We start from the raw sequence: 12,453 nt of genomic DNA on the forward strand, positions 1-12,453 counted from the left end.
CCAGTGCAAAGAAAGAAGAGAACACACTCTTTCGAAATACTTGGGATATGACTAAGCTACCATAAGCAATGAATGTGTAAATCACACATAATTTTTATCTTTTCATTAAATCAGGTACAAACTCTTTTGGGGCAATTCTCTTGGCAACACTTGACTAGTTCAATTTAGGTTGTTACATAAAACTGAAGGTAATACTACTGAATTATATTTAAAATGTTGGGCATTTCATATTTTTCGCTAAGTCAGCCTAGCTACCTTACCATTTAACTTCAAATTACTTAGCTTTTTCTACAGAATAAAAGTCATTTCATATTTGGTTCTGGAATATATATACATGGGAATTCTCTCCTTCCACTCATTAAAAAAAAATGACTGTGATTTACTTTTATTTAGGTTCTAATTTGTATTCCTGGCCCAAGATCATGGTAGGCAATGGGAAACCCTGAGCTTGGATAGATCCTCCACCACTAAGATGGAGAATTGGTCCAAGTGGGCACAGGCTGGCTTTAATGCCCACAGGTAATGTCAGCTTCATCAGGGTCACCTGAGGGCTTGTTAAATACATTGCTGGTTCCACCCTCCGAGTTTCTGCATTCTCCAAGCTCCCAGAGGATGCTCATGCTGCTGGTTCAGGGACCCCGCTCTTGAGAACCACTGGCATAGAATGGCAAAGAGAAATTGCTGATCAGATCAAACCATTTATTTTTTTGATCTGCCATAAAGAATGCAAACTTGGGCAGGCCGCGTCTTTGTAGCCAAGTCTGAATCTAGATGAAGTAGATTTCTTTTTATAACTTCCTGTTAATTGGTTCAGATTTAAATAAAAGTTGAATAAGTATTTGTTAAGAATCAACCAACGGTTTAGAAACTAGGCCAGATGCCTTTTCCTTTTAGAAACGTCTGTAGGTTGGGCGCCTGGGTGGCTGAGTCTGTTAAGTGTCCGACTCTTGAATTTGGCTTAGGTCATGATCTCAGGGTCGTGAGATCGAGAGCCCTGTGTTGGGCTCTATGCTGGGCGTGGAGTCTGCTTAAGATTCTGTCTGTCTGTCTGTCTGCCTCTGTCCCTTCCCTATTTGTGCTCTTGCGTGCTCTCTCTCTCTCTCAAAAAAAAGAAGGGTTTGTAGGATGATGGTAAGATTTGTTTCAACATGTGGGCAAATAACCTCAGTCACCTGCCCCAATACTTTCATTGAGAGGCAGCTGCAAGAGGGCATGGCAGGCAGAGTTGCAGGGGCATTCCCACAGACTCTCTGTCACCTTAGGAAAGCAGCACTCGGGCTGATTGCAAAGATGTCCGTGCCCTGCATCCCAGAAGTAATTCTTTTCTTTTTTATGTTTATTTATTTATTTAGAGAGAGAGAAAGATTGTGAGTAGGGGAGGGGCAGAGAGAGAGGAGAGAAAATCCCAAGCAGGCTCCATATTGTCAACTCAGAGCCCAGTGCCGGGCTTGATTCCACGAACGCTGAGATCATGACCTGGGCCAAAATCAAGAGTCGGATGTTTAACAGACTTAGCCACGCAGGACCCTCAGAAGTGATTCTTAATGTGTGTTTTGGCAGCTTTGTCAGCAATGATTTTAGATCTTTTGAAGCCCTGGGTGTCCACCAACCTTGCTGGTGGATTGGCACGGATCTTAGCACAGAATTACTGTGCGCACAATTTGAACAGCACATGCACCGAAATGCCTCTGGCAGGAAAGCTCTGGCTCTCCAGACCACCTGGGATCTCCAGCCCACTCCACAGGAAGCTAACAGGCCCACACAGTTCATTTCCTTCTTTGGGGTTCTAAAGAGAATGAGAAAGGGCTAAAAGTCCTCAGGAGGCCACCAACACCAGAAACAGATGTGTGTCGGCTGTTAAAGTAACCCCTCCCCACCTTTTTTTTTTTTTTTGCAATTTGGAGACTACAAGAATCAGGGTTGGAGGAGAGATGGAATCATGACTTTGAGGCAGGATTAAGCTTCTGAGGGAACTTGGAGAAGCTTGCCACAGCTGTGCTTGAAAAGTTCCATGTGGACCCCTCACTCTTGCCATGGACACAAGTGTTTGTTACTAGTGGTGGAGATGGCTTCTTCCCCTTCTTCTTTCACTGAAATATCTCTCCATGGTTGGTGTACGTCCGTTTTACATTTTTCTAAGAAACATTTTTGGTGGGTATTCAAAAGGGAACATGTGACTAACAAGCTAGCTCGAGTTGTAGGGGTAGTATACTCAATAGGGTTTTTCTTCACACACTTAGGATGGGGGACAAAGGACACAGCCCAGAGAGAGAGAGAGGACCAAGAAAGGAAAACGAACTCAACCCCATGAACCCAAAAGAAAGATGACGCGCAGAGTCAGAGGAAACCAGCAGCCTTGGAACAGCTCTACACCCTTCTTGAGAGCAATTTGGCAACACATATCACAAGCCTTGAGAGGTGTATATACCCTACTCCTTAGACTCTACTTCTAAGATTTGCCCTTAGGAAACAGTGCAGTGAGCGGGGCATAGGCACCGGGATGCTTATTGTAGAATGTTTATATCAGTGAAGAATGGGAAATGAGCTGAAGATCAGTCAAAACAGGTGACCTAAATTCTGTAGATCTGTTCTTTAGTTTGTGGTCATTAAAACTTCGTCTGTGAGAAAACACTCAAATGATGTGTTCTGTGGCTGAGGGTAAAACGTTTGGTTTAACAGGGTGATGGCAACATTTCTTTCTTTCTTTTTTTTTTTCTTTTTTCTTTTTTTTAATGTTTATTTATTTTTGAGAGAGACACAGAGTGCGAGCAGGGGAGGGGCAGAGAGAGAGGGAGACACAGAATCGGAAGCAGGCTCCAGGCTCTGAGCTGTGAGCACACAGCCCGATGCGGGGCTTGAACTTATGAACTGTGAGATCATGACCTGAGCTGAAGTTGGACGCTTACCCGACTGAGCCACCTAGGTGCCCCTATAACGTTCTGTTTCTTTATTTCAGTGTTAATTACATGGGTGTGTTGAGTATGTGAAAATTCATTGGGCTGCACCTTTATATGTGCCTTTTACTCTTTAACAAAAAGTAAAAACATAGTTTCATAAGTAGGAAGTACAATAAGGTAGATAAATATGTTTCATACTTCATATATATGTGGGTACATGTACACACACACACACACACACACACACACACACACACACACATAACTGAAAAAAGACTCAAATAGGCTCCAGAATGTCAGCAGCTTATCTTTAAGTGGTGTTATTATGAATCAATGTCTTGAATATGTTATTGTTAGTAACCTTCCAAACTTTAATAAGTAATTTTTTAAAAAGATGGTCAGAGACATGGAAAGCTCCATACCAATACAGACACAAGTCAAAATCCCTTCTCTAGGACTCACCAGCTCCTCTGAGTATGAATAGCTCCCACTGCAGGGCTACCAGCCAGCATGTCAGGTACCCTGGCCCCATCACAGTGGGGGGATAAAGGGGAGGGAGAAGAGGGAGGCACGCACTCTTCCTCAGCTAAGTCTGGGGATCAGATACCTGCCTCCTGAAGCCCACTGCTCTGTCCTTCTAGATATGGCTCTTGTGGAGGCTCAAAATAGGCAATGAGAAGCATCCGCATCAGTGTCTGAGGTCTCCAGCTGGGCTCCCACTATTGCAAACTCAAAGGCACAAATGAGCTGGAAGCCAAGGCATGATGGAATCATTCCAGGCGAGGAGACGGCTTCTTTCTAGGTGAGGCTAGATTCACTTATCACTTGGGTAGCTTACCCCAGAGGCTCACAGCAGTATGTGGACTTCTCTATTTGATATCTCTCTGGGTCCCCTTGGAGGTGGGAAGAGCAATAGATTGGCACCTGATGGGGGTTTTCAAAGGGCAAAATTTTCCACTTGATTTAAAAAAGGAAGGCTAGAGACAGGATGGTAATGTGATAGAGGAAGTAGCAGCAGCATTAACAGCTAAAATTTATGGATATGCTTAGGACCAGGCACTATCCAAACACTTTATGTATGTGATCCCATTTAAACCTTGCCACAGCTCTGAGAGGTAAATACTATTATGATTCCCATTTTAAAGATGAGATAAGCAAGAGTTGAAGACACCAAATAACTTATGTAGGATTCTCGCCCATTCATGCTGACTGCAGGTCCAATGCCCCCAGGTACCACATAGTAAGCCTCTGCTAAAGATGAGGTGCGCAAAAGGGAAAGCCTATGAGCTCTGTTGGGTGTGCTCTTCAGGGTGCCCTGAACATGGGGCAAGAAAGGGCGAGATTATAGGAAAAGGGAGGAGACTTAAGGAGTTATTAAGATCCTTGCTCTGTGAGGGAGCTCCTTATTGTTGAGGAGGAAACAACCACACAACTGTTTTTGCTGTGATGTGTAATGGAAAGCATATCGACTTCGACTCAAGCCATCGCTGTTTGCATAACTTCATGTCATCTCTTTGATCTTAGTTTTCCCCAATCACAAAATGGGCTTAATTAAAGCTACCCTGCAAATCGGTTACAAGGTTTGGATGTAATGTGGGCAGACTTGGGCATGGTAACTGGGACATCATAGGTGCTGAATGAATAGAAGTTATTGCTGTCCTATTTCCCTATGCCTGGAGTCAGTGGAAGGAGAGAATCTTAAACCTCATGTGGACAAGCTAATGAATGATGACTGAATAGAGAAGGTAGGGAAATAAAAAATGAAACAGAGTGCATTTTCATTTTGTACTGACATTGCTTTCACGTGACCTAAGTCCCTACTAATTAATATTAAATTATAAATAATAGTCAGTATTCCTGGAAATTGATGGAACTATAACGAAAAATAATGCAGAAGGAAAAACAGTTTCCTCACCTCACAAAACATAGGCAACTTTTTGGCAAAATCCACCACTCTGGTAATTGCTGGTGTGATGATTTTTGTAAAATGGCTGAAGGCTTCCAAGTCAACCTTTCCACCTTCTGGGGCATTTACTATTGGTGCTTGTCCAATATCTTCTGGCTAAGGAGGAGAAACAAGAAAGATTTAAATGAAAAACCTGGAGGATCTTGATTTATCATAGTTCTCGTGTGGCAGAAAATCTCTTCTGAGTTGACATACTATACAATTTCTAGTTTTCACTTTGCTTATTAACAAACTATGCAGTTTCACATGGTTCAGTTCTCTGAGCAAAGATACAGGTGTTGGCCATTGCTTTGATAGCCGCCAGTGATAATGTTGACAGGAATGTTGCCGCAGAAATAAAGAGAGAGAAAACAAGTGAGAGAAGAAGGGAGCCAGAGAGAAACAACAGGAATTTGGGTTCTGCTTCTGAATGCGCAAAGGATGCCGGGTGACATATGTGCTTGGGGCTCTGGGGTAGCATTTTCAGAGCACTGAACATTCTGGCGTGTGTAGACCGTGATGAATGGGATGGGATGAGATGGCATGTCCTGGCGAGTAGCACCCTGTGGATTCATTCTTGCTTTTGACCCAGCTACTGGGGCTCAACGTTCCTGTCTGCTCTACAGACTCCAGTAGGAGGAGGTCTCAGTGGGCTGAGGGGAAAGACCTCTAAGTCACCTACAGGAACTGAATTGTGTAAACTTGGCAAACTTTTGGGCAGAGTGGGTCATTTGCCAGTGTTTAGTGTCTCTGGAGCACTTCTGTGTCATTGACTTGCCCAAGAACAATCCATAGCCTTGCTACTCAAAGGGTGGTGTGGCAGGTTGAGTGCCACCTGGACACTTGTTAGAAACCCCCCCTCCCCAGACCTAATGGTGCAGAATCAGCATTTTAGCAAGCCTCCCAGGTGGTTGTGCTTGTGTTAGCCACCCAGTTGTCCATTGGCACCCCCTAGCTCCTTAGCAGGGCGCTCAAAGACCATCACGGTCTCATGTATCTGCTCTTGTCACCTGTGTTTCCTGCTAGTAATAGTCCTCTCTGTTGTCTTTTCTTGTTGTGATAATCATGACCACTATTTATCTGTGGCCAAGCAAGCCAGCCCCTTTGAGGGAGCGCATTATCTCAAGCAGTCCTTACACAATCCTGATTGGCAGATAAGCAAACAAAGGGCTCAAGGAGGTTAAGAACAATCCCCTGAGGCCAGGACTGGGATATCGGTCACCCAGACTCCACACAGCAATCTGCCAGGAGCCCCACATCTACCCCCTACTTTGAAGTTTTAATAACCTGTACACTTTTGACACCAGGGGGCAAAATTCTACTCCTCTTAATATTCCCCTTACTAGCCTCTCCCACTGCCTTCCTGGAAGTTGTGAAGGTCATCAAAGGGATTAGAGATTCACGCCTACCCCACGACCATCTCTGTCTAGAGCCACAGTGAACAGACTAGAACCAGTCACCCAAGGTTGGGAGGTGTGAGACAGTGGGCAGAGGTGGGCAGGAGGAACGGGCACTATGAGTGAGTCAAGCAAAGCTGAATCCCTCACTTGCAGAGTGGTGGGGGCACATCACTTGTGACAAGACTGTGGCCTACCTACCGCCGTGGTCCCCAAACATCCCTGTATCAGAATCATTGGGTTGGGCTCCTGTGTCCAGAGTTTCTGATGCAGTAGATCAGGGGTAGAGTCTGGGAATAACCTGAATTTCTAGCAACTTCCTGGAGCAATGGTGCTGGTCTGGGACCACACTTTGAGAACCACCGGGCTGGCAGTAACTGCATCCAGCTCAGAGTAATCCAGTTACCATTTTCTTTTCACACGTCCCCAGTCATTGCTCACATCTAATTTTTAGCACAAAGAAAAGCAAAGGATGATTCTTTTACTGACTTGTTTCCAGGGCACAAGGGTCAACAGGAGCAGCCCAGGCCCTCCAGGGGTGTGGTAGGAGCTGTGGTTACAGCCTAGGGAAGGATTTTAAAATTTATTACATAGCAAACTCTGGCAGCATTGACCCTTTTTGGGTTATCCAGTAGGTTCTCTGTTTATTTTATTTTACTTTTTTGGGAGGAGGGTGGTTTGCTTTGCAGGCAGCAAGTGGGTGGGAAAGGGACCTAGTCTGTCATGTTATCACAGTCATTGATGATGTTTTGGGGCAACTGTTGGCATGGGGAACCCATGGAAGGTTACTGTTCTGCTGGCTTTCTGGATGCAGACAGAATTGATGGAATAACCACACGTACAGCTTCTCTCTCTCTTTCTCTCTCTCTGTGTTTCTCACATAGACTGAGCTAAGGGAGAAGGCACATTTGGGCACTGCTGTTCCTCATATTCTTCACCTCGTCGGTCTTTATAATTTCTCCCACCCCAGAAATGAGGCTCATCTCACCTGCTTTGTCTGTCTTATGACTCTGTCATGAAGATCAACTGATAAGAGGTACATGGTCACACATGAAAAAAGAAAGGGCGTTTTATACACATACACACACATAGGGTGAAGTTTTTTAGAAGTAACAATAAAAATATGTTAATATTTTTAATAGTTTGGCCTGGTTGATTCCAAATGTCTTGTCATTGAACATGATAGATCTAATCTGATTTTATTGAATGGCATTCAGTGTCCTTTGAAAGGTGTGAGTCAATACTGATGTTAAAAATTTCCATTTAATCTGTGAGTTCACGGGGTATTTGAATCATGCCTGTGATACCTCTAAAGGTTTGAAAAAAGGGGGGAAATTATACAAGGAAATACAGCAATTTTAATTAAAATTAACCCCCCAAATGTAACCACCTCACAAGCTTTTCTGTTGAAAAATAAATATCAGGGTAGGAAAAAAAATGTATTTTTAAGTCTTTGAGTATTTAATGGAAAATACAATTGCTAGAAGTAAAATCATATACAAAGTAAAAGCTTTTTATTATTATCAAGGGTTATCCCCATAATGGATCTTGGATACCGGAAAATATACATGGATAGATGGACAGATAAGTAGACAGACAGACAGACATAGTCTATGAATTGACCTGAGTTCACCCATCAGGTATGAAAAATTAAGGTTGAGCCATGTAAATTTGTCTGTGACATCCCTAAAGGTTTTTCACCCATATGGACAACAGATCATTTGCTGCAATATTTGGGAGATGTTAAAAACGGGAGTACAAATATTTGACATCAGCTGTATCTAATCAGATATGTTAATATAGCTGGTAGCCTTGTAATCCATGACGTGAGTTATATTTGCTCACAAGCACACACGTGTCTGCACCGAGAGCAAACTCAGGTACTGATGATAAGCCTCGGGCTTGCAGCTTCACCAGCGTAGGCTGTGGGCAAAGCCTGGTTTTTGCCCGTGTGGCACACACTGCCTTAGCTTGCTCATAGGGTTGTTGCCAGTTCACCTTCTGACTGTCTTCCTCCTCGCCTGCCCTCATGGACCTCTTGTGCCAGCTGAGCCCACCTCTCGCCATCTGCTCCCCGGTGGCTTTGCACTGCTGTGGTTTGGAGCTGCCTTTCCTCTGACTTGTACTTTCTCTGAAGTCCCTGCTTCCATCTTATCTTGGCCAATTCCAAATCCCACCCCTCTCAAATTCTATTTTCTCCTTAAAGTCTTCCCAGATCACCTGTGTGAAATGATGCCTTCCTCACTGGAACACATACGGTAGCTCATGTACATCACTCATATGGCATTTAGGCATTTATTACTATTATATTGCAGTTATATAGGCTCACAGCTAAGATATGGATTTCTTGGGTGGGGGGCATAAGCCCTTAAGTATCTTTGTCTACTTTGTGGAAAGCATTGGGCTAAAAGGTGGAGGACAGAATGCTTGTTGGTTGGTTGAGTGAATAAATGTAGGTTTATACTCGTTCAACTCTGCAGCCAGGCCTAGTTCTAGATGCTAAGTTACATCAGTAAACAATGCATCCTTAAGGAACTTTCACTGTAATTGAGGGAAGACAGGCAATAAACAAAAACAGTACTCTCACAGAAGAATTTCTGCCTGTGATTAGACGGAAGGTGACATGATGGTATGTAGGGGTCAGGAAGCAGATGGGCAGCCCAGGGTGAGAAGTGACGTGTGAGCTTTAACTGGAAGACAGCCCTCCACAGATCCAGGGGAAGAGCATTTAAGGCAAAAGGAAAACCAGTGCCAGGTCCCAAGGCCAGAAAGGAGGCCTGTGTGCTCAGGGCCCAGAGACTGCATGAGATGAAGGACAGAGGCAGGTAAGGGTCCTGTGATGCTGGGCTTTGGGGGCTGTGGGGAGGAGACAGGGTTGTGTAGTGCAGCTCCACTGAAAGGCTTCAAGTAGGGGTGCAGTGGGATGAGAGTTTGGGTTATGATGCAGAATAGGGACACGGGAAGCCAGAGGAAGAAATGGGCTGGCAGCAACAGCCTTTTGGGTAGGAGATGAAGTGGGCTAGACTACAGGGCAGCAGTAGAGATGGAGAGAAGCAGAAGAACTCCAACCTCTTCTGGGAGCCGGACACAGGGATTTCTGATGGACTGGATGTGGGGTGTGAGACAATGAGGAATCCAGAGTGTCTCTTCTTGGGCAGTGGAGGAGGTGGGGGGCCCAAAGAGAGAGATTCAGGGGTGTGCAGGGGTGAGCTTCAACTAGCTCAGTGGTAGAGCAGGCTGGTGATGCCCAAATGGAGACTAAGTGCCTTTCTGCTTGGACTGTTCATCAGTATTGTTCAGGTGAGTGGCAGATGCTGCCAGTTGACCTCTTTGCAATGGCTGGCCAGAGCTGAGGACCTCTTGGCTTGAACCTGCAAACTCTCTGGCACATGCAGAGTGGGATGGGGCCAGACAAGACTCCCCTTTCTCTGCTGATCACAGCGTGTCTTTTGCACCTTTGTAAGGAGGGGCAGGAAGACCCAGACAAATGGTGATTAAAGGTCCCTGGGCTTTGAGATATTACTACAGACTCTCCATTTTCCTGGGATGAGCAGGGATGGGATGTGAGGACGGGGGTGGTAGGGATAATGCACATAGGCACCACTAATGTGGTTGTTTATGATATGCCAAGCACTTATATCTATAACTTTTATACCGTGTGGTGTAAAGTCACTCGAGCCATAGAGGTGAAGTAACTTGCCCGAAGTCACATAATTAAAAAACAACAAGCATATACATATAAAGCGACAGAGGCAAGCACTGAACTCAGGCTGTCTGGTTCCAATCTCCATGCACATTACTAGACAACCCTGCCTTCTTCTGATGTAGTTATCATAATCTCAGGAGTGACAGAAGCCTTTCTGACTTGAGTGCTCTTGTCTACATAGACCACATGTGGCCAGATCACTCATCCTGCCTGACCCTTCCGCTTATGCCACTTTTCTAAGGCTTTCCCAGTCATGCATGTGTGAAATCAGAGAGTAGCTCTGCCAGGGAAAAATAGGGCAGGCCTGCCCTGGTTCTGATGGTCACACTTTATACTTGTGTGGAAAATCCATCCAAAGTCACATCTTTGCATGTGAATGAAGGGAGCAGAATAATAACACAATGTCAACAGAAAATATTGTTGCTGGTATGGGGTTTACTCCAAACCAAGTGTCTTCCCACTCTTGGGAGGTGTAGAAGTGAATTACCCTTGGTGGAGAGACACTGCTTCCCTTGTTTGTCATAAGATGCCCCTTGTTCCCTTTTCAGTGCACTTTTTTTTTAAATGTTTATTTATTTTTGAGAGAGAGAGAGCACAAGCAGAGGGAGAAGCAGAGAGAGAGGTGAACAGAGGATCTGAAGTGGGCTCTGTGTTGACAGCAGTGAGCCTGATGTAGGGCTTGAACTCACGAACCGCGAGATCATGACCAGAGCCAAAGTTGGATGCTCAACTGAGTCTCCCAGGTGCCCCCACGCAGTGCACTTCTATATTTCGTCATTATTGTCATCACACCCGAAGGGTTATTACTTTGGGCACTTTTGTACCATTAGGGATTTGAGTGGATTGGAGAAAACCAGAAAATTATGATTTATTTTTTTTAAAGATTTTTTTTTTAAGTTTATTTATTTTTGAGACAGAGAGAGACAGAGCATGAACGAGGGAGGGTCAGAGAGAGAGGGAGACACAGAATCGGAAGCAGGCTCCAGGCTCTGAGCCATCAGCCCAGAGCCCGACACGGGACACGAACCCACAGACCGCGAGATCGTGACCTGAGCTGAAGTCGGACGCTTAACCGACTGAGCCACCCAGGCGCCCCCAGAAAATTATGATTTAAATGCTTTTGGAAGTAGTTTTAAAGAATGGCTTTGAATTATTATGAAAATATGCATGGCTATTTAAGAAGTTTCTTATTTGCCAGTGACTGTCATTTTCACAGACATAAATATAGATTTGAAACCCAGGTCAAACCACCAGTCTCTATTTCTGACTTGAGTCCTGGTGTCAGGGTAAAAAATGATGAAGAAGTTTTTTTTGGGGAATAAATTACTTTCCTGCTCCAGATAAATGAATACTTCCAGCTTTTATGACAACATATAATTTTTAGTCCCTTATGATATATTACTATATACCATTTAATAGTCTCCTCAAATTCTTTTTCAAAATAAGATGGGCCATCATCACATACAAATAAGTGAAATAGTATATGTAGCAGTGTTGTAAGCAGAATAAAGGCCATAAGCCACACAGAAGACAAATCCTAATATGTAGAAGCCTATTCAGACATGGATATCATTTAATGTCTTTAATGAAGGATTCGTAATGTCCTTGCAGGAATAATTTACCACTCAGTGAAATTTTTTTTCCTGAGCATAAATACTCAATTGGAGGCACTCTTCTGCAAGAGGTGTGTGTAAATATGTAAACTGGCTGAGACACAGGGCTTAACTGTACTGTCTCTGAGGATGGGCCAGTGGAACTGTACATTCTGTTTAACAAATATTTATTGAGTTCTGTTCTGGTTATCTACGCTGTGTAACAAACTACCCTAAAACTTACTGGCTTAAAACAACAAATTTTTACTGATGCTCAAAGTTGATGGGCTCAGCTGGGTGGTTCTCACTTGGGGTCCCTCATACAGTTGTCCTCAGATGGCAGCAGAGGCTGGTGTCATCTACTGGCTTTTTTACTCATGTTTCTGGTGTCTGGTTTGGCACTGGATTTGGCCTTAAAAGTCACTGTGCTAAAATCTGTTGCCCCCTTTAAAAAAAAAAAAAAAAAAAAAAAAAATATATATATATATAAAAATATATATATAATACATATTATATATTTTATTATATATAATATATATTATAAAATATATAAAATATATTTCATATAAAATAAAATATTTAATAATATTTTATTTTAAATAATTTATATAAATATTTTAAATATTTTAAATATAATAACAATTTATATAAATATTTTAAATAATTTGTATAAATATTTTAAAAATATTTATATAAAATAAAATATATAAAATATATTTCATTATATATATATTTTATATATATATAATAAAATATATATATATATTTTTTAAGTTTGTTTATTTATTTTGAGAGAGACAGAGACAGCACAAGTGGGGGAGGGACAAAGAGAGAGGGAGAGAGAGACAATCCTAAGCAGGCTGTGCACCATCAGCATGGAGCCCGATGCGGGGCTCGAACTCACAAAACCATGAGA

The 12,453-nt window shown here is 43.1% G+C and overlaps 1 protein-coding gene across 4 annotated transcripts in view; it reads right to left on the reverse strand.

The window, feature by feature from the left end:
* Positions 1-12,453, reverse strand: part of THRB (thyroid hormone receptor beta) — a 336,813-nt gene that overhangs the window by 14,618 nt on the left and 309,742 nt on the right. For all 4 annotated transcript variants that reach the window (XM_042903309.1, XM_042903311.1, XM_042903308.1 and 1 more), the window contains one exon: positions 4,813-4,959. In XM_042903309.1, coding sequence (XP_042759243.1) covers positions 4,813-4,959 — 147 coding nt within the window. The remainder of the gene's footprint in view (positions 1-4,812; positions 4,960-12,453) is intronic.

Source organism: Panthera leo, chromosome C2, assembly GCF_018350215.1.
Source record: "Panthera leo isolate Ple1 chromosome C2, P.leo_Ple1_pat1.1, whole genome shotgun sequence".
Taxonomy (NCBI): domain Eukaryota; kingdom Metazoa; phylum Chordata; class Mammalia; order Carnivora; family Felidae; genus Panthera; species Panthera leo.